Raw genomic sequence first — 26,059 nt, forward strand, 5'->3', positions numbered from 1 at the left:
GATTATTGAAAAAAATATGTTATGAAATGCTTATTTGCGTATGAATATTGAATTTCAAAAAAAATCTATTATAAGAATGCTTAGTCACCTATGTGTTTTGACTTTTGAAAAAAAATCTGTTGTGAGATGATTATTTTCATAGGTATCTTGAATTTCAAAAGAATTTTATTATGAGAATGCTTAGTTGCCTATGAATTTTGATTTAAAAAAAATTTGTTATGATAATGCTTATTTGCCTATGTATATTGAATTTTAAAAAAAACCTGTTATATGAATGCTTAGTTACCTATGTGTTTTGATCTTAAAAAAAATATGTTGTGAGATGCTTATTTGCATATATATATTTAATTTCAAAAAAACATTGTTATGAGAATGCCTAGTTACCTATGTGTTTTGATTTTTAAAAAAAATATGTTATGATATGCTTATTTGCATATGTATATTGAATTTCAAAAGAATTATATTATGAGAATGCTTAGTTTCCAATGCATTTTGATTTTTGAAAAAAAATACGTTATAATAATGCTTATTTGCCTATGTATATTGAATTTAAAAAAAAAATTGTTATGAGAATGCTTAGTTACCTATATGTTTTGATTTTTTTAAAAATATTTGTTATGAGATGCTTATTTGCATGTATATATATTGAATTTAAAAAAATTTGTTATGAGAATGGTTAGTTACCTATGTGTTCTGATTTTTGAAAAAAAATCTATTATGAGATGCTTATTTGTATAAGTATATTGAATTTCAATAGGATTATGTTATAAGAATGCTTAATTGCCTATGTTTTTTGATTTTTTTTTTTAAATTTGTTATGAGATCCTTATTTGTATATATATATATATATATATATATATATATATATATATATTATGAGAATGCTTGGTTACCTATATGTTTTAGTTTTTGAAAAAAAACCGTTATGAGATGCTTATTTGTATGTATATATATATATATATATATATATATATATTGAATTTTAAAAAAAAATCCGTTATGAGAATGCTTAGGTATCTATATGTTTTGATTTTTGAAAAACATATGTTATGAGATGCTTATTTGCATATGTATATTGAATTTCAAAAGAATTATGTTATGAGAATGCTTTGTTGCCTATGTGTTTTGATTTTTGAAAAAAAAATGTTATGAGAATACTTATTTGCCTATGTATAATGAATTTTAAAAAAATTTTGTTATGAGAATGTATTGATACCTATGTGCTTTGATTTTTGAAAAAAAATTGTTATGAGATACTTATTTACCTATGTATATTGAACTTAAAAAAAAAATTGTTACGAGAATGCTTAGTTGGGTAATTATTTTGAAAAAAAATTGTCATAAGATACCCATATTGTTTTAAGTTAGAAAAATTATCTATAGCATGTGTGCAATGTTATCCATGTTGTTATGAAAAATTTATATTTTAAGTATTGGACTATTCTAAGAGGCATGCGTTAATTGAACCGAAGGCCTAAAGGTTGTGACATTAAATGAATAATAAATTTTTATTGAACTATTCTTTTATTTTTAGCAGACATTAATTGAATTAAAGGCCAAGAGGTTGTGGCATTAAATGAATAATGAACTTTTTTTTATGTTTGAATAGGGATTTAACTTAGTTAAAAAAATTTAGAATTTTGCTACTTTCTTTTGGGCTGTTGAATGGATTATTGATTGATCTTTGATATGTGGGCTTTAGTAGATCACATATGTTGTATTCGAATTCGTGAACTTAAAGTATGATTTTCTTAGGTTTCTCTTAGTGTGGACTTTGAGAAATGATTTTCTCAAGTGTGGGCCTATTTCAGGATGACAATGAGGCCTTAATTGAATATGATGCTTTTGAAACATGTAAGTAACCCCATATGTGCAATAAAGTGATTGCACAAGCTCAAATAACTAATCTCATAAGATAAAAAACTTAGTATAATTTGTAAGGCAAGGCCCTGTGTACCTAAAAGGTACATTTAAAACTAAAGTAAAAATGAACTTCAATTAAATATAAAACAAGTTACATAAAGATGTTTGGTTACGCCCTAAAAGATGGGATAACCTGTCACCTTGAGTGACTTTGTACTCGGGCGAGTTTACACTAACTTCGTGAGATGTACTGAGTTGCCAATTAACTTCTCAACTAACAATGGCATGTTGTTGTTATGGACCTCGTCTTGGTCTCTAGTGTGAACTAGTCCCCAACCATGGTAGCTTAGGAAATGAGGACTCCTTTGTATTGGATGTCCAGTTGCATATGCTAGCGGTAGTGCACTACGATTTTTTTCGAAGAAATGAATACCTTGATGAAAGGTTTTGTACCTTGGTGCTAGTATAACTAAGTTCTGTTATGGTTAATAATAAAAGATGAAAAATACCAGCGTTTGAAAATACACCCTCATGTAGACAGGTGAGCCTACAACGGCCCGAGACAGTGGTGCCCTTGTGGACACAATAATTAATATTAAAACAAAATAATTGTTTGTGCATCATGCAAAAAACAAAAAAAAAATAAATGAAGAAAAAAATTAAAATATGTTCATGCATCTAGGTTGTGCATGTGTTCTTGATTTTCCTCGAGTTAGAGGTTGAATCAAGTCGGATCCCACAAGGAGTCAGGGTTTGAACTCGTGTTAAGCTGTGAACTTTGTCAAAATCCAGTTTGGCTTGTTGACATATTTATGTTCATTATCGCGAGATGGGAGGTCAATTTTTTTGCTAAAACATGTTGTTGGTCAACCCCAGTTTTCTTTTTCTTTTTTAGGTACTCACAGTTAGGTATGCTTTGGTGGTGATGGATGGAGGTGGATTTGAGTATCTCTAGATCTGGATCGTGGACTCATTCAAGTCTTGAAACTTTTGTGCATTTTGAGGCTGTCATTGTGATTATATGATTGAAATTTTTTGTAAAATGTACTTGTAGTTCACCAAATTTTATAAATGAAAATTGAAAATCAATATACAAAATTGTTTTGATTCATTGTATGGTATCACTCATTTTGATTGAATTTCCTTCCATCTAGTTTTCAAAAAAACAACTTAAAATAGTTTTTCTTCCTCTATGTGCTCATTTAAAAAAAATGACTCAAATTTTTGGACAATTTTTTGGTATTGCAAAAAGTTAAACCTTATTTCGATATGGGATGACAACCATGTTTGCGGTCCCATCTACCATATGATACTCCTGCAGGGACGTCCTACCCTAGGATGGCACACCAGTGTGTGTCTTGCCCGGGTTGGCACTCTGGTCTGGTCCCACTTGACATGTGGATAAACTTCTCAAAGAAGTGTGTCCCAGTTGAACTCAACCTCCTTTTTGTACATTTTATGTGAAACTCTTCTTAGATGAGTTTTATCTTCATGAAGATAAAAATAAATCCATTTGGGTTGGATGAAAATCTAGAAAACTCTCGATTCATATCACATCCAAAATTATTATAAAAAGTATTGGTCATGGCTTGAAAACGACTAGTCTGAAACTTGACGAATTTTGAACAAGATTGGGCACAGGTCCAAGCTTAGATTATCGGTCCGAGTCTCTCTGGGTTCTAGTCTTTCCAAGCTCAAATGAATCATTCATACCATATTTGAACAAAGTCTTCAATGGTTATCTTTTAAAAATTTGCTAATGATGCTCTACTGGTAACCTTCATACAGAATAATCCAACTGGTTATCAAAATGCTTTCCAGCAAAAGTAAAACTCAGAGAGGGGGGGGGGGGGGGGGCATGATGATTATATATAGGGCTAGAATAGATTGTTGTTCCAAGTACGTAGATAAGGTATATCAAAACAAGGTGAAGGATATATAGATCCTGAGCTGAGGCCGAAAGAATTCCAGCAAAAGGCTTCTGAAGGTCCTCCATCAGCCAAATATAACTGAACATCTTCTAGGTAGAGGTTTTGACATGGAAAACTATCACTGCATGCAAACCTGATTGCTTGAACCGTGGCTGATGTACCCTTGATGTGCGAAAAACCAACTCCATTCACCAGTACACTCATGGTCTGCATCAATAATGAAAGAATCGATCCGATCATCAAATTTCACACACACACACACACACACGTGCACGTGTGCTTTGATGGCATGATCAACTATACCTGGTTCTGACACGGAATGAGAGAATCACAATAATACTGGTCAATAATTATTGGATTTGAGACATTTTCCATGTGTATGTTCTGGAATACAATCCGATCAACAGAACCGCTACCACCCTGTACAGAAGGATGATGAAGTGAAATAACAGTGCATAAGTTTTGAGTAAAAAGCAGTGGCGGAAGGAACATGACCTGCCAAGTTTTGATCCGCAGACCATTTTCTGTGTTGGTTAGAAAAGCTCCATCAACTAGTACATCTTGGACAATAGACAATGTATTGTTTTTGCCCAAGCTTCCAACACTGTTGGGTTTACCCTTGAGTTAGTATGGCTGGTTTCATGAGATTGAACAGTTGTCTTTGTCAATGTTGGGACTCACTTACCTTACACCATGACCAGGCCCACATTTGATGTTGCTTAGTCGAATCCTGGAAGAGTTGCTCACTATGGAAATGCAGTCATCACCTTGAAACATTAAGCAGCATCAGAATCTCATATGTTTGTTTATGCGAACTAAATTCCAGGCATATGGCACAAATAGCTGTGTTAGCAGAAAGATGCGAGTTACACAGTTCAAAGAGGCAAATAATCAATCTTCACAAAGAAATAATTGATAAAGGTTTGTGAATTCTCAATGCACTTTTAACATGTTCGTGTTTGGATCATTTAAATCACGTAAACTAAGATGGTATTCCATTGCACATCCTGCATGGAATAATTCATCAAAACCTCTTAAGTACAAAGAAAAGAGTGAAAGATGATAAGCCAGAACGTGGATCCAACATTGTGAAGAGAGAAAGAGATAGAATCTCAAACAACTTCCTTAATGAAAGAGAATCCAGCTGACTTAACGTCCAAGACTTCTATGTATATCAGGGAAGCTTGTAGATATCCAGAAGGGCATGTAAAAGTCTTTCCAAAGAAGGGAAGAGTTGAATGTAACCTTGTATCAGATTAGCTTGTTAATAAAAAGGGAGAAGAACCTCTCTCAAGAAGTGTTGAGAGAGAGAGGGTTTCTATCATGGATGTAAGTTCAGTAAGAAACAAACCACGTAAAATCGTGTGTTGTGCTCTTGTGGTTTGATTCTTTTCAATATTATTTAGACAGCTGTATTGCAGCATGAACAGCTGTGGGAGTGAGAAACATGCATGCGTTAAAAGTACAAAAATGTCATATAGCTAATCTCAACAAGATAAATCACTGTGATAACTCTCATGGTCCTTCAAGTTTTTTTTCGGATTTTTAAAAGCATGAGTTGATAGATGGGGCATCAGTGATCACCAGGGAACAAACTGTGAAGGCTATCCAAGGCTTCATCAAACATCATGGAGTATTCATCAGCACCTCAAGAGCTGTCACATGGATGCAGATGTGGGAGCGGGGCACAACGCGGAAACACTTGGTACAATATGATAATTTTTAAAAATTAGGATACGGGGACACGGTCGTACATAGATAGAGGTATGCGTGTGTGCGTGCGTGTGTGTGTGTGTGAAACAATTTTAAATCACCATAATTAGGAACATCAAATAATAAAACCAAGTTGAAATTGACATGTAATGTAATTAATGACAAATTTTAAAAGAAAAAGAACTCACATGAACACAAAATAAGTAAATACAATCATAAAAGAATAGATAAAGTTAATGACACAAATGTTGACTGTGTGAGAAACTGGTGTGCTGTGTGCATGAAGTGTTAGAGTGTTGTGCCGTTTTGGTACAGGATGCACATGCTAAGTGAAGTGTCCGTGTGACATAGCTCATGAGTGAGAAAGGAGTAAATTTCTTCCTTTCCAATGTTATATTGACAGAAAATTGATAAACGATGTTCTTGTCCTCATATTTTCCAAGCTAATATAAGCACATTATGTCATCACAGATAATGATAGTGATTCCAGTCTGTTGTATGATTTGGAAGAATGAAATTGGGAATACTGATGGCCCAACTTATACAAGCGCTGCTGCTATCCAATGATAGCTATGAACTAATGTAGTTTTTGAGCTTAATAAATCTGAAATGTGGGAAAAGACTATGAGCTAAAGTTTAGCAATATAAACAGTATCAGTATTTACATACTGCTTAGAAAATAAGTAGAATAAGAGATCATAATTCACGAGACAGTGAAAGGAGCTTATTGTTAAAATGTATCTTATATCTCTCTCTATATATATACATAGAGAGAGAGAGAGAAAGATATATATATATATATATAATTCTTGTAATACCCACTAGGGGTAAAACAGTTTTTTTCTCAGTTTCATGCATATTTTTTTTGGATATGCTTTATTCATTTTTTGTATTTTTTTATTTATTTATTTTTTTAACCTTTTGACTTTTAGGCATTGAGGGTCCCACCATATAGACGTTGGGCCCCTCCAACGGTCATATTATTGATCGTTGGAGGGGCTCCAACGTCTATATGGGGGAGCCCCTCCTTGGGTCCTCAAGTGTGTATAAATAAGGGGTTACCCCCTTTGTAAATCTATTCTTTTTGTGCCTTTGTGCATTTTTACTCTTTTGTGAATGTTTATTTTGTGCCTTTGTGCACATATTTTCTATTGAGAATCTAGTGCCTTTGTGCACATAGCCTTTTTGAAGATATTTTTACATGGTATCAAAGCTTGGTCTCTAGAAGAACAGCTTGTGTGCTACATCATCACGGTGGTTGCCTCGAAAATCATGCCCACTCTTCACTCTTGTATTTTGGCATGGAAAGCTCATGCAATCTACTTCCCATTGGACGTACTACAACAAATAGCTTAAAGGAGATCCGCTGTGGTAAGTGTTCTAATTGAGAAGACTCTTTTTCTCATAAAAGCCTCTCAACAGGGGAAAAGGATTTTTATTTTTTCCTCGGATTCAAACTCAATGGGTCAAACTATCATGTTCGGGCCGGTAATATGAAAGCTCACATTAAGAGAAAAGGGCTTTGGGGCTACATCAAAAGTACGATTCCGGAACCCGAACCCAAAATTACTATAGTTGAAAAAGAAGAAATAAAAGTCCTTGATGGAGAGAAAAGAGAGAAGGCTTTCGAAGAATATAATAAGAAACATGAAGAATGGGAAATGAAAAACTACAAAATTCTTTCATGGATTTTTTCTACGATTGAGATTAGAATTAATGCCAAAATTTTGAAAGGCATTTCAAGTTTGGGAATATCTTGAGAGGATGTATACCTCAAGAGATTTATCCCACAAATATTATCTTAAAAAACGAGCATTGACTCTTCAACAAGGAAAAATGTCTATTAGAGAATACTTTGCCGAATTATTATCTATTTGGGATAAACTCGCTCTCCTTGAACCAAAATGGAGTGGAGAAGCCATTGAACTATGACACAAGCAATTAGAAGTTCTTCAATTTTTTGAATGACCTTAAACCCGAATTCGAGCAAACAAGATCCTCTCTTCTATCTTCTTTCACGTCTCCACCACTAGAAGATGTTCTTACTAAGCTAAGTGGAGAAAAAACTCGATTGAGAATGAACAAATCAAATCAAAGTGTTTTGGCCATGCCTTCAACTAAGGATGAGAATGAAGGAGCTTATGCCGTTTTTAGACCGGAAAATAATTTGAAAACTTACAAACCTCCTCACTTCAATAAGTTTCAAAATCAAGGAGCAAGAGAAGGTGGCCAAAATAGTGGCCAAAGTGAAAGATGACAAATAAGAGAATATGGTAAAATTATTTGCCATTTTTGCAAAGAACCAAGAAACATTAAATCAGTTTGTTTAAAATGGAAGAAGAAGGTGACAATGTCTACAACATTTCAACCACACAAGGAAGAGGGTCCATCTACTTCCAACAATAGAGCATTATCATTAAGTCAAATTATGGAGGCTCTTCAACCTCTCCTCAAATGATCCATTTTCAGAGCCGTCATGTCAACCTTTTTTCCTCCCGATAAGACTTGGCTTTTGGATTCAGGTGCCTCTTTTCATATGACATCAAATATTTTTGCTCTTTCTAAATACACAGAAAATATATCTCCTTTTGTTTCAACCGCGGATGGCGCTTCACTTGAAATGAAAGGAATTGAAATTTTTGAAAATCAAGGTTTTTTTATTTCCAAAATTAGATTTATATCAAAACTAAATTTAAATTTCCTTTCGGTTTCTCAACTTCTTGGACCATGGGTGTGATGTCAAGTTCTCATCAAATAAATGTTGAATACATGATCCTCGGTCCGAGAAGTTGATTGGGGAAGGCTCTAAAAAAGGAAATGCATACTACATGGAATTTCTTTAAGTTCCAAAACATTCTTTTTATAATATTAACCAACATAAAGATATAAATGTTTGGCATAAACGTCTTGGGCATTCTAATATTGCCAAGCTCTCTTATTTACATTTTGTTAAAGACCTTTGTAAAAGTGATTTCACTTGTAATGATTGTATTTTTGAAAAAATAAGAAACTTGTCTTTTGAACAAAGATCCATGTTCACAACCAAACCATTTGAACTTGTGCATTCGGATGTATGGGGATCGACACCCGTTATATCTAAAGGAGGATTCTCTTATTAAATCATTTTTGTTGAAAACTACTCTAGATATTGTTGGATAAATTTTCTTAAGCATAAACATGAGGTCTTTGTGTCATTCAAGACCTATCACATGATAATTAAAAATCAATTTAATGGTAACTTAAAAGATTCTTAGAACCGACTCTGGAAGTGAATATCTTTCAAATGAATTTAAAAACTATCTTGAGATGAATGAAATTATTTATAAAAAATCTTGTCGTAAAACACCTCAACAAAATGACTTAGCCGAAAGAAAATATAGACACATAATTGAAACCACTAGAACCTTGCTTATTTCTTTAAAAATTCCTAAAAGATTTTGGGCCGAGGCGGCACTTGCATCCGTTTATCTTATAAATCGTCTTCCCTCAAAAAATTTAAATAAAATCTCACATTTTGAAATTATATATAAAAAAGAACCCAACTACAATAAGTTAAGAGTTTCAAATGTTTAGTTCTTACCGACAAAAATGATAAATTTTCACCAAAAGTTATTTCTTGTGCATTTCTTGGATATTTCGAAACACAAAAAGGTTGTAGATGTTATGATGTTAAAAATGATAAATTATATGTTTATAAAAATTTAACCTTTTTAGAAAATGTGAGTGGTTTTGAAGAATATGAACCTCATGGAGATAATATGGATTATTTTTTTATTTGAATTGTTATCTAGAAATGATGATATTTCTAGTGATGATCAAAGGATATATGATGCTCTTAGTAATGATGAAAATAATTCTCATTTTCAAATTCTTGAACAACCTACCGAAATGAGAACATCCAATGAACCTATTACCTATACTCGTAGAGATAGAAACACCTTTAGAAGTGCAATTGAGAAGTATAGTGAATCTAGTGAACCTACCTTCACAAATAATCTAAATTCTCATAGAACCGAAAGAGTTAGAAGAATTCCTTCTAGATTTATATCCTACGAATCTTTTTCACCTAAACATAGAGCATGCCTTAGTATCATTAATTCATATGTGAAACCTAAAAATTTTGAAGAAGCCAAGAAAATTGTTGAATAAAGGGATACAATGGATAATGAACTTAGAGCTCTTAGAAAAACTAAAACTTGAGAATTTCAAGATCTACCTAGAAGTAAGAAGGCAATAGGATGTAAGTGGGTTTTTAAGGTCAAGACTAAGAGTGATGGGTCTCTTGAAAGATATAAAGTTTGTCTCATTGCCAAAGGGTATAGTCAAGAATACTGAATAGATTACGATGAAACTTTCACTCCCATTGCGCGTATCGTCACTCTTAGGTGTCTTATTACTATTGCTTCGTTTAAAAAATAAAACATATATCAAATGGACGTTAAAAATGCATTTTAAATGAAGAAGTCTATATGGATGTTCCTTCAGAAATGGATGTCCCTAAAGGTAAAGTTCTTCGTTTGCGGAAAGCTCTCTATGATTTGAAACACGCTCCCAAGGCTTGGTATGATCGGTTTAATAATTTAATGATAGAAAATAGTTTTACTTCATGTTATATTGGCACTGCCTTATTTGCCAAGAAATCTAATGCAAAAATTGTAATTTTATTATTATATGTTGATGATATGTTAATTACAGGTGACGATACTAAAGGGATTAAGAGTATCAAGTCCACATTGACAAAAAGATTTGAAATGTCAGATTTAGGTTTTTAGACATATTTTTTAGGTATAGAAGTTGTCTACTCTCACAAGGGTTATTTTTTGTCTCAAACTAAACATGCTTTTAAGATTATTGACAGGTCAGAAATTACAGATAATAAAATTTGTGAAACTCTTGAAGTGATAGAAACAAAGTTGAAAATTGATGATGGGGTTCCTTTAGAAGATCTCACTCCTTACAGAAAACTTGTTGGATCTTTGATGTATTTTAGCATCACTAGACCTGATATCTCTCATGATATGCATGTTGCACGTCAAGTTCAGCATGCTCCTACATCAGTTTATATGAATGTCATTCTTCGAATTATCAGATATATAAAGGGGTACATAAATAAGGGAGTATTTATATCATCATCTTCTAAATTAAATTTAATTGCTTATACTGACTTTGATTGGGGAGGTGATCCAAATAACCGTCACTTTACCACTGATTTTTGTGTGTTCTTAAGTGAATCATTAATTTCTTTGAGATGCAAGAAGCAACCAAGGTGTCTCTGTCATCTACTGAGGCCAAATACCGAGCCATGACAACTACAACTATGGAGATTATTTAGATTCGGCGGTTGCTGAAAGATATGGGGGTTCATGTTCAAGGGCCTACGAAGTTGTGTAGTGATAATAAGAGTGCAATATATATTGCCAAGAATCACACTTTTCATGAGCACACAAAGCATATCGAGATAGACTGCCACTATGTTAGAGAAGAATATCTAAAAAAAGTCATAGATCTACCTTATATAGCATCAGAATATCAACTGGCTAACTTTTTTACTAAGACACTCTGTTCTCCTAGATTCATTTTTCTTCTTGGCAAACTTTCGGTCATCACACCGTAAGTTTGAGGGGGAATGTTAAAATGCATCTTTATATATATATATATATATATATATATATATATATATATATATATATATATATATATATATAGAGAGAGAGAGAGAGAGAGACATACATATATATCTCATATATATGTCTATGTATCTATATACATATATATAAAGATATATATTTAATTATTGTAATACCCACTAGGGGTAAAACAGTCTTTTTTCAGTTTCACACATTCTTTTTGGATATGCTTTACTCATTTTTTGTATTTCTTTATTTATTTATTTATTTTAACCTTTTGACTTTTAGGCATTAAGGGGCCCACCATATAGACATTGGGCCCCTCCAACAGTCAATAATACGACTGTTGGAGGGGCTCCAACGTCTATATGGAGGAGCCCCTCCTTGGGTCCTCAAGTGTGTATAAATAAGGGGTTACCCCCTTTGTAAATCCATTCTTTTTGTAAGGCTCTCTCACTCATTCAATAAAATCTTTATTTATTTTTATGCCTTTGTGCATTTGTACTCTTTTGTGAATGTTCATTTTGTGCCTTTGTTGCACATACTTCCTATTGAGTTGTGCACATAGCCTTTTTTAATGTATTTGTACACTTATGACATGAGTGTACTGATCCACAAGTAAATATCAGTCAAGGTGTAAAAACATCCACAATATACAAACAACCTCAACATGAAGAACTGAACTTGAAAGCAGAATGTCAAATCATAACCATCAGAATAGTTGCTTTTGCATTTTATTTTCTATTCTTACTTTTTTTATAATAATAAATAAAACTAGAACCACAAAAGGATGCGGACTAGCAATAGGAAAAATCAATGGAAAATAATTATATTGTCCTATAAAAATGGAGCATGTCCAAAATCACTGATTCCCGACTTTTTAGGATCATTTTACCCTTCGCAGCATGTTTGTGCGGACCTCTTAACGTTCACACAAATATGTTACAAACCTTCGAATATAGTTAAAATTACCAAGGAGATTTGCAACATATTTGCATGAACCTCCTGATGTTCGCACAAACATGTTGCGAAGCTCCGAATATAGTTAAAATTATCAAGGAGATTCGCAATATATTTGTGCGAACCTTCTCACGTTCGCACAAATATGTTGTGAACCTCCGAATATGGTAAAAATTACCAACGAGATTCATAATATATTTGTGTGAACCTCCTTACAATTGCACAAATATGTTGCAAACCTCCAATAAAATTAAAATCAAACTAAGGAGATTAACAACATATTTGTGCGAACCTCCTCACGTTCGCACAAATATGTTGAGAACCTCCAAATATGGTTAAAATCAAACTAAGGAGATTCACAACATATTTGTACGAACTTCCTCACGTTCGCACAAATATGTTGTGAACTTCCAAATATGGTTAAAATTAAACTAAGAAAATTTGCAACATATTTGTGTGAACCTCCTCACGTTCGCACAATTATGTTGTGAACCTCCAAATATGGTTAAAATCATCGAAGAGATTTACAACATATTTGTGTGAATCTCCTTTGTTTGATCTTAATCATATTTGAAAGTTTGTAACATATTTGTGCGAACATGAGAAAGTTCGCATAAATATGTTGCGAATCGCCTCGATGATTTTAACCATAGTTGGAGGTTCATAATATATTTGTGCGAAAGTGAGGAGGTTCGCACAAATATGTTGTGAATCTCCTTAGTTCGATTTTAACCATATTTGGAGGTTCACAACATATTTGTGTAAATGTAAGGAAGTCATGCAAATATATTGCGAATCTTCTCGATAATTTTAACCATATTCGGAGGTTTGCAACATATTTGTGTGAATGTGAGGATGTCCACACAAATATATTGTGAATCTCCTCAATGATTTTAACCATATTCAGAGGTTCACAACATATTTGTGTGAATGCCAAGAGGTCCACGCAAATCTGTTGTGAATCTCCTCAGTAATTTTAACTATATTCAAAGGTTTCCAACATATTTGTGCGAATTTGAGGAGCTCCACGAAAATATATTGCAAATATCCTTGGTGATTTTAAACATATTCAAAGGTTTGCAACATGTTTGTGCAATTTCAAGAGGTCCACGCAAATATGTTGTGAATCTCCTTGATAATTTTAGCTATATTCAGAGGTTCGCAACATATTTGAGTGAATGTTAGGAGGTCTGCACAAATATGCTGTGAATGGTAAAATAGTCCTAAAAAGTCTGGAATCAATGATTTTAGACATGTGGATGATTTTGGCATATTTGTGGGCTTTTCTGAGAATGCACCATTTTTATAGGATAGTACGATCATTTTCCGTAAAATGAATACAACAACAACTACGCCTTCATCCCAAAACAATTGGGGTCGGCGATATGAACCAACAAAGAAAATAATTCTGGGTCTTCCACATGAATCCTTCTCCTCCAATCGTTTCTATCCAATGTCATATCCTCGGTGAGGTTCAAAGCATTCATATCCTTTCCTATCATCTCCATCCAAGTTTTCCTAGGCCTACCCCGACCTCTTTTAACTAATATATTTTCTCATTTCTCCATCCTTCTAACTGAAGCATCATTAGGCCTTCGCCGAATATGTCCAAACCACCGTAAACGATTCTCTCTCATCTTATTTTCAATGGGTGCAACGCCTACCTTCTTACGTATCTCCTCGTTCCAAATCTTATCTTTTATTGTATTTTCACACATCCATCTAAGCATACGCATCTCAGCTACACTCATTTTTTGAATATGATGTCTCTTGGCAGCCCAACATTCCGTACCATATAGTAAAGCAGGCCTAATAGTCGTCGAATAAAACTTTTCCTTCAACCGCAATGGCATTCTACGATCGCACAACACTCCAGTTGCACTTTTCCATTTCATCCACCCAACCTTTATCCTATGATTTACATCTCCATCAATTTCTCCATACTTTTGAATGATAGATCCCAAATATTTGAAACAATCATCCACTGGTATTTCTTGCTCACCAAGCTTCACTACACTCTCATCACTACTTCGTTGCTTACTAAACTGACATTCCATATATTCTGTCTTGCTCTTACTCAACTTAAAACCTCTTGCTTCCAATGTCTGCCTCCATAATTCTAACTTAGCATTAACCCGGCTCTAGACTCATCAATCAAAACAATATCATCAGCAAACAACATACACCACGACACATTTTCTTGAATTGATCTCGTAAGCTCATACATCACTATAGCAAATAGGAAAGGGCTTAAAGCAGATCCTTGATGTAACCCAACCGTTATAGGAAAATTGGTTGTCACCCCTCCACAAGTGCGGACATTGGTTACTACTCCTTCATACATATCCTTAATTATACTAATGTACTTGAGAGAAACACATTTTTTCATCATTGTCCACCAGAGAACGTCCCTAGGTACTCTATCGTATGCCTTCTCCAAATCAATAAAAACCATATTGTAAAGAAATGGTGGTCTTCAACAAATGCACAAATAACTCACAAACAAGTGTCTATTGGAGACACTACAAGCATGACCCTTGAAAGGGTATAAAAGGAAGAACACTTGAAAAATAAATAATACTTTATTCATGAACAAAATGCTTAAGAAGCATGGTTATTTACATTGAAGGGGTTCACCCCTATATATACAAAAAAGTGGGAGAGAGAGGAGAGCTCATTTTGAGCTCTCCAAAAGAGACGTTGGATTCCAACGTCTCTAAATATAGCTGTTGGACTACAGTCCAACAACATTTATTATTATAGCTGTTGGACTATAGTCCAACAACATTTATTATAGTTGTTGGACTACAGTCCAACAGCTATTTGCACAGTCAAGTTCCAACAGGAACTTGACTGGATCAAATATCTAGTTTCTATTGAACTAGATGCTAAAAAAGAAAATAAAGAAAAATAGAAAAAGAAAATAATAAAAGAAAATATAATAATATTAAATAATATATATATATTTATATATATTACAGTTTACATTTTAACACTCCCCCTCAAACTTACGGTACAATGAGCGAAAGTTTGTCTAAGAGGAAGTGAAATCTGGGAGCAGCGAGAGGCTTGGTGAAGAAGTCTGCTAATTGATATTCTGATGTAACATATGGCAGATCAATGGTTCCATGTAAGTATTCCTCTCTCACATAGTGATAGTCCATCTCAATGTGTTTAGTGCGCTCATGGAATGTTCGGTTGCTTGCAATGTAGATCGCACTTTTGTTGTCACAGCACATCTTTGAAGCTTGCGTTGCTTTAGCTCCCATATCCGCTAGCAATCGTCTGAGCCAAACAACCTCCATAGTGGTGGTTGCCATGGCTCTGTATTCAGCTTCGGTGGAGGAAAGAGAGACTTTCTGCTGCTTCTTGCACCTCCACGAAATTAAGGTTTCACCTAGGAACACACAAAAACCAGTAGTTGAGTGTCTATTATTGGGATCACCTCCCCAGTCAGCATCAGTATATGCAATTAAATTTAATGAAGATGAAGCAGACAAGAAGAGTCCTTGTGAAAGAGAGGATTTTAAGTATCTAATAATACGCAAAATCGCTCCCATGTGCACAGAGGTGGGAGCATGCTGAAACTGACTGACTGTATGAACCGCATGAGTTATATCTGGCCTAGTAATGGAAAGATAAGAAAGAGCTCCAACAAGTTGTCTATAAGGAGTAGGATCATCAAGAAGTTCTCCATCATCAATTTTTATTTTAACATTGACAACTTCTGGAGTGTCTACTTTCTTATCATCTGTAATTCCAGACCTGGAAACGATATCAAGAGCAAATTTAGAATGAGATATCAAATACCCCCAGGGGAATAAGCAACTTCAATGCCTAAAAAATATCTTAATAAACCTAAGTCAGTCATTTCAAAGTGAGTTTTAAGAAGAGATTAGATATTTGCAACTCCCTATTTGTCGCCTCCGGTGATGATCATATCGTCCACATAGAGAAGAAGAATAATGATGCCTGCATCAGATTTCTTAACAAACAAAGCAGTGTCAGTTAAACAAGGTTGAAAACCAATATCAAGCATAACATGACTAAATCGGTCATACCAGGCTTTTGGAGCCTGTTTAAGACCATAAAGAGCTTTTTCTAGACGAAGAGTTTTACCCTTAGGGATACTAATACCAGGTGGGGCTTCCATGTATAATTCTTCAACGAGATTCTCATTCAGGAAAGCATTTTTGACATCTAATTGAAAGATAGGCCATGTTCTAATGAAGGCCAAGGCTATTAAAGTTCTAACAGTGGTTATACGGGCCACAGGAGCAAATGTTTCTTCATAATCGATGTCATACTCTTGGGCATATCCTTTTGCTACTAAACGGACCTTATATCTTTCCAGGGTCCCATCACTTTTGGTTTTGACTTTGTATACCCACCTACAACCTATAGGTTTCTTACCCGGAGGAATATCTTGTATCGTCCAAGTATTGGCCTTTTCTAGTGCATCCAATTCTATTTTCATGGCTTCTATCCATTCTATATGATTTTTTGCTTGAGAATAGGATGATGGTTCAACATATGATTGTATTAATGTAATGGCGGCCCTATACGTGGGTGAAAAAGATTCATAAGACACAAATTTTTCTGGAGGTTTAGAGATTCTAGACGTTCTTCTAGGTGAGACTTCAAAGTATTTTTGTAATGCACATGGAAGATTTTGCTCTCTACGTCTTGAATATTGTAGACTAACATCCCTATGGATTTGCTCTTCATTATCATCATTTTCAACAACAATAGGACTTTGATCATTGTCAAGGTCACATCCAACATCACATTCATTGGATTTTGAAGTTGGATCAATTAAAAACGAGTATTCAGTGACATCCTTGGATTTTTCAAATTCAAAGAAGCTTTCTTTTTCCAAAAAAGATACATTTCTTGACACATATAATTTGTCATTTTGAAAATCGAAACACCTGTAGCCTTTTTGATTATCAGCATATCCTAAAAAGGCATATGGGATTGCACGAGGAGAGAGTTTGTCATTTCTGTTGGTGAAAACAAAACATTTGCATCCAAAGACTCTTAATCTAGAATAATCTGGAGTTAAATTAACAAGTTTTTCTATTGGAGTTGTATTTTTTAATGAGGAATATGGCATCCTATTAATGAGGTATGTGGCAGTTAGGACCGCTTCAGCCCAAAAACTTTTTGGAACTTGATTTTCAATTAGCAATGTCCCAGTAGTTTCCATAATGTGCCGATGTTTGCGTTCGGCTAGGCCATTCTGTTGTGGAGTGTGTGGACATGATCTTTGATGTGTAATACCACGTAAATTGAGATAGTCTTTGAATTCGTTGGATATAAATTCTCCCCCTGAATCAGTGCGAAAAACAGAAATATCATTTTGAAACTTATTTTTAACCATTTTATGAAATATTTGGAAGTTAGCAAAGACATCAGATTTATGTTTAAGAAAATAAATCCAAGTATGTCTAGAAAAGTCATCAACAAAAATGACATAATATGTATAACCACCTTTGGAAATAACTGGTGCGGGGCCCCAAACATCCGAATGTATTAACTCAAGTGGTCGTGAGGAAACAAAAGTTCTACTAAGAAATGGTAACCTTTTCATTTTGCCAAGAATGCAGTCTTTACAAGAAAAATTTTCAGAATTACAAAATTTTTCCAAACTTGGAAAATATTGAATTTTAGACATATGAGGATGGCCAAGCCTTTTGTGTCATAAATCCAATTCTAATTTCTGAATATTATAACAAAATGCATTCTTGGGTAATTCCAAAAAGTCCATGTAATAAAGTCCTTCTTCTCTATGGCCTTCCCTAATCAGCTTCCCTGACTGGCGATCATTTACCCAACAACCATGAGAAGAGAAGGAGATATTACATCCATAATCAGATATTTGCGAGACAGATAAGAGATTCAAATTAAGTTTAGGGATATATCTAACTTCTGGGATAAAAAATCTTTTGGATTTTTGAAGATTTTCAAAACATCCTATTCCTTTTACTTCGAGAGATGTGCCATCGGCTGTAAAAACCTTTGACACACTTGAGTTATTTTTAAGACATTCAGATAGACTATTAACATTTGGGGTCATATGAAAAGAAGCACCAGAATCTAAAAGCCAAGGAAAGTTACCTAGACTGGAGAAAGATGCAACTGCCGCTCCAGTTGAGGCTTCGGTTGAGGAGGATACCCCTTTGAGAAGAGGTTGAAGGATTTCCATCAGTTGAGCCATAGACACAGGTGCATCTTGATCTTTTGACTCAGATTCAACAGATGCAACTCTTTTTTCTTCTCTTCTTTTTAACTTTGGACATTGAGGCCTATAGTGCCCCGGTTCATGACAATGATGACAAATAACTTTTCTTTTATCAAAGTCGCCATTTTGCCTTCCAAAATGAGGCGGCTTGTAAGTACGAGTATGATTCCCCGGTCTAGATACAGCTAAAACGGAGTCATCATCAACTTTTGGAGTACTTTTTCTAAGTCTATTTTCCTCCATAGTGAGCTCTTCTATAGTATCAATAATAGAAGGAATTTTTCCACGATGTAAAAGGGCCGATTTGGTGGATTCAAACTCTGGCCTTAGACCATTCACAAATTGATAGAAATGTTCCATATCGAGTTGCTTTTGGCGAAGCTCGATGTCTTCGGCACAATGCCATTTGGGCTCAAGAAGAACCAACTCTTCCCAAAGTTCGGACAACTCATTATAATATTCTCGAATAGTTTTATCTTTTTGAGTCATTGTCCGAACTTTATCTTGTAAATTGCATACATGTGCAATATCTTTAAGGGAATACATGTTTTTGAGGTATTCCCAAGCCTTATCGGCATGCTCAAACTTAGCTAAACTAGAGCATTTTTTAATGTCTATGCTATTGATGAGCCATGACATAATTTTTGCATGCCCTATCCTCCATTCTTTCCATTTCTTTTCATAAGTGGCTAACACCTTACTCTTCTCTTCTTCCGTTAGAGGAACCTCTTTATCACCCTCTTTCTTGGTAAGAGATAGTTTAGGTTCCAAATCGGAACCATCCACTATACCCCATAAACCTTTTCCCCAAATGTGGTGCTTCATAATCGAAGCCCACATTACATAGTTAGTATCATTTAGCTTCATAGGAATGATGGTGATCTTATCATTGTCATCCATCTTTTACAAGGGTAAGAGAGGAATAAATAGGAGGAGAGAGAGAGAAAAATAAAAAGAAAAGAAAAAGAGTAGACAAAGGAATAAGAGAGGATACAAAACCAAAATTTTTTGTAGCACAAGTTCGCCTTTCTTCAAACAAATCTTCTTGAGCCAAGAACAAGGTGATGAAACACCTTTTGTAAATGTGGCACGGAAATCGAGGCGGAAGCACTTCAAGATCTAAGGATTTCGTAGCTCTGATACCATGTAATGAAATGGTGGTCTTCAACAAATGCACAAATAACTCACAAACAAGTGTCTATTGGAGACACTACAAGCATAACCCTTGAAAGGGTATAAAAGAAAGAACACTTGAAAAATAAATAATACTTTATTCATGAACAAAATGCTTAAGAAGCATGGTTATTTACATTGAAGGGGTTCACCCCTATATATACAAAAAAGTGGGAGAGAGAGGAGAGCTCATTTTGAGCTCTCCAAAAGAGACATTGGATTCCAACGTCTCTAAATATAGCTCAGTCCAACAGCATTTATTATTATAGTTGTTGGACTATAGTCCAACAACATTTATTATAGCTGTTGGACTACAGTCCAACACCTATTTGCACAGTCAAGTTTCAACAGGAACTTGACTGGATCAAATATCTAGTTTCTATTGAACTAGATGCTAAAAAAAAAATAAAGAAAAATAGAAAAAGAAAATAATAAAAGAAAATATAATAATATTAAATAATATATATATATATTACAGTTTAGATTTTAACACTTCATACATATCCTTAATTATACTAATGTACTTGAGAGAAACACATTTTTTCATCATTGTCCACCAGAGAACGTCCCTAGGTACTCTATCGTATGCCTTCTCCAAATCAATAAAAATCATATGCAAATCTTTGTTCCTCTCTCTATTTCTCTCAATAAGTTGTCTAAGAAGATGTATAGATTCCATAGTTGATCTTCCAGGCATAAAACCAAATTGATTCTCCGATATCATGACAACCTTCCTCAACCTAGACTCAATCACCCTCTCCCAAAGTTTCATAGCATGACTCATGAGTTTTATACCACGATAGTTTGTGCAATCTTGTATATCACCCTTATTCTTATATAGAGGCACCAAAGTACTCTTCCTCCACTCATTTGGCATCTTATTTGTCAGCCAAATCTTATTAAAAAGATTTGTCAACCATTCTAAACCTTTCTCTCCCAAGCATTTTCAAGCCTCGATAGGTATATCATCTGGGCCAACTGCCCTCCTTGATTTCATTTTCTTCAAAGCCTCTGCAATTTCTTTCTTTTGAATCTTGCGCATGAAGTCACGATTCATCTCATGAAAAGGGAATGGACAAGTCTCCAAAATCCTGAGCATGACTTCCATTAAATAGCTTATCAAAATAATCTTTCAATCTCTCCTTAATCTCATCATCTTTGACTAAAACCCTTTCTGTTTCATCTTTGATACATCTAATCATACTCAAATCCCTCGATTTCCTATCTCTCATCTTTACAAGCCTATAAATATCCTTCTCGTCCTCTTTGGTATCCAACTTGTCATAAACCTCCTTATATACCTTATCCCTCGCGTTTCAAACTACTTTTTTAGCTTCCTTTTTTGCTATCATATACTTCTCCAAATTCTTATTATCACGACTCTTAGATTTCTATAACACTCTCTTTTAACCTTAATAGCTAATTTAACATCCTCGTTCTACCATGACATATCCTTAACTAGCGGTGCACCGCCTTTAGACTCACCCAATACCTTCTTAGCCACCTTTCTCATGCCACCCGCTATCTTATTCCACATTGAGTCTGAATCCTCCTCGAGACACCAATCAGCTCCCTTAACTACCTGCTCTACAAACATTCTTTGTTTAGCTCCTTTCAGTGCCCACCACTTAATTCTAGGTTTTATCCTATGTCTATCCCTTTTGCGGCATTGTCTAATTCTAAGATCTAAAATTAAGACTTTATGTTGTGTAGCTACACTTTCTCCCAGTATAACCTTACAATCGATGCAACAACCCCTATCTCTCTTTCTAACTAGGAAAAAATCTATCTGACTCGTATTAACCCCACTTTTAAATGTTACTAGGTGAGACTCCCTCTTCCTAAACCAAGTGTTTGCTAAGATCATATCATAGGACAAACCAAAATCTAAAATCCTTTCTCCACTTTCGTTTCTTTCTCCTATACCATAGCCTCCATGGATACTCTCAAATCCATCCCTACTAATGCCTACATGTCCATTAAGGTCACCGTCGATAAAAAGCTTTTCACCATAAGATATCCCTTGTACTACTCCATCAAAATCTTTCCAAAATTGACGCTTAATGGAATCATCTAAACCTACTTAAGGTGCATAAACACTAATAATATTAATAATATCCGTACCTAATACTAATTTAATAAGTAAAATCCTATCACCCTTCCTACGGACCTCAACTACATTATCTATAAACTCACGACTCATAACAATCCCTACTCCATTCCTATTTCTATTTATTCCTGTATACCAAATCTTATATCCCCGAGGTTCTATCACTTTTGCCTTCTCACCTACCCATTTGGTCTCTTGTAGACATAAAATATCAATCTTTCTCCTACACATAACATCTACTAACTCTACCAACTTACCAGTTAAAGACCCTATGTTCCAAGTGGCTAACCTAATTTTATGGTCTTGGACTAACTTCTTTACCCCCACCCGTCCAACAAAGTGAGGGAACCCTTGCCTATTTGACACCACACCCGGGCGCCGGTGTAACGCGTCGCTTCCGAGCGACGACCTAGCAACCCTTGCCCATTTATCACTGCCTCCGGGCCTATAGAGTACAGCGCGTCACTCAGTAGGGAACACCCCAACGAAATGCTCATATTGGTTCATATTCATAGGGTATGACTAAGTTTTTATGTTGGCTGTCACTGGCCTACCGCAACCCTCCTTTATTCGGGCTTGGGACCGGCAGTGTATAACTAACTAAACAGTTATACACAGGCGGAGTTCCATAAAATGAATATAAAGAGAAATAAACATGTGCAACATATGTTGGAAAATATTAGAGATCCCTTTCATGATGTTTATTGAGATCACAAAGTGCTAAAACTTGGAAACAAGTTTTTGCTCTTATGCATGTCAACATACAACAAATAATTCCAAAAGCATAAATAACTTGAGAAGGAATGCGTATCGGCACACAAAAGAATGTGATTTTTGACACTATCCCTGGAAAACCTCCCTTAATTTGGAATAAAGACATTAGCTATTTAGTTTGAAGGAAAAAGCAGCCTGGCATGGGTAATTGCAGATGGGATGATCTAGTTTCTCAAGAATTGCAGGTTTTACATGCCATCAAGAAAGAAGACTAAAGGAGTGAAGTATGTCTTGCAGGCTTGGATGTATTAAATGAAACTTGACGTGTATCTCTTCAATAATATAGCTAAAGTGGGTTGCATAGTCTCCTAAGATTGAGCAGGCAGATATAATTGTGGGTTGGCTTTTAAGTTCTCACTGCAAAACTTTTCTTAGATGCTGAAGTCAATGATCATGACATATGGTTGAGAGTTTCAACTACAGATGATGAGGTCAACGTGGCTGAAGTGAATGCTGAGTTTTCGGGTGACCTTAAATAAATCTATATAGACGAGTTCATCGACAAGTTGAATGAATTCAAGAAGCCCAAATTGCAGTTTGGCAATTCCTTAAACCCACTTTCATTGTGGTAAGGATCACATTGCTGAACTTTTGCAAGAGAGGGAGAAATTCATCCATGACACCTGGAGAAGCAAGATGGAAACTTAATGAAATTATGAAAAGTTGTTTGAAATAGATGATAGTTTTGATATTGTAATCATATTACACTTCATTTAATGATTATAAAAGAAAATTTTCACAAAAAGAAAAGATAAAGGAAAAAGAAAAACTGGAGGGAAGAACACATAAATACTTTGTTCTCCATATGACAATTGTCCATAACTAAACTAAACTCAATGACATATAACAAAGTGCTGCCACCCCGATATACTTTCCTCTTTGGTTTTAAATGGAAAGTTAGCATTTCTACTTTCTTTAATGAAAGAGAATCATCAAATAACCCATAAAACTGAATAGATAACTTCAAGAGGCTGAAAGCTATGGGTGACCCATTAAACAAGGAACTGGCATGTTTTAAAGACCAATGCTGGAGGTAGTACTTTTTGTTAAAATGTATCTCTTTTATATATTTATATATATATATATATATATATATATATATATTACATCAATACCCGATAGGGGTATTTTTGTAATTTCACATAGTTGTTTTAGAAAACAACTATTTTCGATTTTTTATAAAATGTAATTTTTCTTTTTTATTTTTACAATTCTTTTTTTGTTATTTTTGAGGACCAAAAGGGGCTCCAACTATAGAGTCGTTGGAGCCCCCAACGGTCACAAATGTGACCGTTGGGGGCTCCCAACGACTCTATGGGAGCCCCCTTTTGGGCTCTCCTTTTTAGGCTTTTGGCCTCTCCTTCTCTCCTCTCCCTCTTGTATAAATAGGGGTGAACCCCTTGTATATTTTTCATTCTTAAGAGCTTTCTCTCTTCTCAATAAGAGGCTTTTTATATTGTTGCCTTCTTAAAGGCTTGTGCTTGTATTGTCCCTTTGTGGACTTGTGATATTGTCTCTTTTATTCATTGTTGTAAGTGCTTGTATGCACTCTTTATATTTCCGCAATATCTCGTTACACTTTTACACCATATAGGTAATGAATATTTTTAATTAGAACAAGTGATTGATATGAGATGATGTTAGAGGACAGATGGAGAACGTGGTGCAAAAATTGCATACAGCTAAAAGCTACAATAACCTAGTACAAATATATACATCTTTATTTTGAAGCAAATTAGGCATTTCATTATTCACACACTAAACTGTGTAAATGTGTACACATGAATTTTTTTTTTTTTTGTTTAACCTAGAAATATTATAATTCAGCTTGCACCGAGGATACATTATAATCAATGAAATCCAGTGTTGTCGATGCATTTGTAGATCTAAATTGTAGGACAAAAATAGAAGAAAGTTAGCTCATGATGTCCATCAACAATGCAAAGCCAACTGAAGAGAAACTAGCAAGGCCACTCATATGTTTTGCAGCTTATGCTGCCTGGAGATGCATAAGGTCATCGCTGCTGGACCTTTTCTTGAGGCAAGCAGGTTATAAATTTCAGAAACATCACCAAAGCCTAGTTTTTAACTTTAGGTATGCAGTGGTGCAAAAGTGACAATGGAGTACGAGTTTAAGGGAAAACATAGAACAAGAGACAAAGAGATGTCTAAAGTTCTTCATAGATTACATAAAGATAAGTAGGATGTCAAAACTACAATCTAATCATAACACATAGGTTGATGACTCACATACAGACAAAATCAGAAATTCATATTATTACCTGTTTCAATAATTACTTTTTCTACCAAAACGTGGCTGGATCTGCTTATGTGGATGCCATCAGTGTTGGGACTATCAGCTGGGGCCATTAGTTTTACACCACTGACCTTAACCTGATAACACTCTGTGAATGCCATATGCATCTGCTGACTGTTTAAAAATACCAAATTCTTAACTTTCAACTTTGTTGATCTGTGAAAAGTAATAGCCTGCACATTGATCCATTGATCCATTGATTACATCAAAGAAGCTAAAACTATTAAAGCCTAGGAATATAATAAAAGATTTCTCAAGGAAGAAGAAAACCAGATACTCCAACCTCACATACCGTGGGAGCAGGTTCACATGGCTGCAAAGCAAAACACAGAATTATACATGCAGTTGCTTTGAAACACATTTTTGAAGCTCGATTCATGGAAAGAAAAGCAACTCAGACCCACATTACTGGCATTGGTCTTGCAAGATCGAGCCCACCATTCTGCCCCCCTTCCGTCAATGGTTCCGCCTCCTTCAACAGTGAGGCGATTGACCCCATGGAAGTATAGCCACTTCCTAGGATTCAATCCTTCCCATACAGCAGGATCATCCGGAGCAATTATTTTACCAGAAATCTAGCACCATCATAATTTAAAACAATGGTTCTTAATATCAATTTGTATAACAAAAATTGCTGATATCTTGAAAACATTGTGATTTAATTATCATGATATATGCAAGGCCCATATAATATTAAAAACAATGATATTTTCAACAATATCACTTATTCTAAAGATATTGCATTGCACCATTGCAATATTCATGCCACTCGAATTTGTTTCTGGAGCTCAAGGATGCCGTCCAAGGTGCCACCGTGATGATAAAAGGAAAAGTGGTCACTAACACGTACATCCCCGGTGAAAGGAATGCCAGTTCTGCCAATTTTAAAGTACGTACACATACAACCGGAGTGAAAGGAATGTTGAGTTCTGAGAAGGCAGTGGGTGAGAAACAGGATGAAAGAATTGAGAAACAGATATTTTCCTGAGATTTCGTTAAGAAGAGAAAATAAAACAGATTTTTGAAAATCTCACAAGATTGTTCCTCTCTGAGATTCTCCCCAAGAATGAGACCTGTCACATTGATACAATAACTCCAAATAGAAACCAATCCTCTTATCTTACTAAATAGCAGGAATTAATTCTTGCAGACACCCAATAACCAAAAACATGAATTGAATCCATACAACAGCCACAAAAGAAGGACTATTTTTTGGTCAAGTTTCTAACATACCAACAGAATAATTTTAGATGGGCAGCCTCCTGAGAAGTCGATGGGACCCACCAGAAACGTCCCTCCTCTTGGGATTTCAAGAATCGACGGTGAGAAGGAGCAAGCAGCCATCCA

General features: G+C 34.8%; 1 protein-coding gene across 1 annotated transcript in view; it reads right to left on the minus strand.

Moving 5' to 3' along the window:
* Positions 1–3,554: 3,554 nt before the first annotated feature.
* The window catches only part of LOC149828783 (Pectin lyase-like superfamily protein), a 23,326-nt gene continuing 821 nt past the window's right edge, over positions 3,555–26,059 (minus strand). Inside the window, exons 3-10 of the mRNA XM_090016968.1 lie at positions 25,946–26,059; positions 25,117–25,287; positions 25,005–25,025; positions 24,678–24,885; positions 4,480–4,561; positions 4,290–4,398; positions 4,098–4,214; positions 3,555–4,001 (exon numbers count right to left, since the gene is read on the minus strand). The exon at positions 25,946–26,059 is cut by the window's right edge and continues 15 nt beyond it. Of these exons, the coding sequence (XP_089873094.1) occupies positions 3,741–4,001; positions 4,098–4,214; positions 4,290–4,398; positions 4,480–4,561; positions 24,678–24,885; positions 25,005–25,025; positions 25,117–25,287; positions 25,946–26,059 (1,083 nt within the window). The 3' untranslated portion in view covers positions 3,555–3,740. The remainder of the gene's footprint in view (positions 4,002–4,097; positions 4,215–4,289; positions 4,399–4,479; positions 4,562–24,677; positions 24,886–25,004; positions 25,026–25,116; positions 25,288–25,945) is intronic.

Source organism: Nuphar pumila, chromosome 9, assembly GCF_984573655.1.
Source record: "Nuphar pumila chromosome 9, dmNupPumi1.hap1.1, whole genome shotgun sequence".
Taxonomy (NCBI): Eukaryota; Viridiplantae; Streptophyta; class Magnoliopsida; order Nymphaeales; family Nymphaeaceae; genus Nuphar; species Nuphar pumila.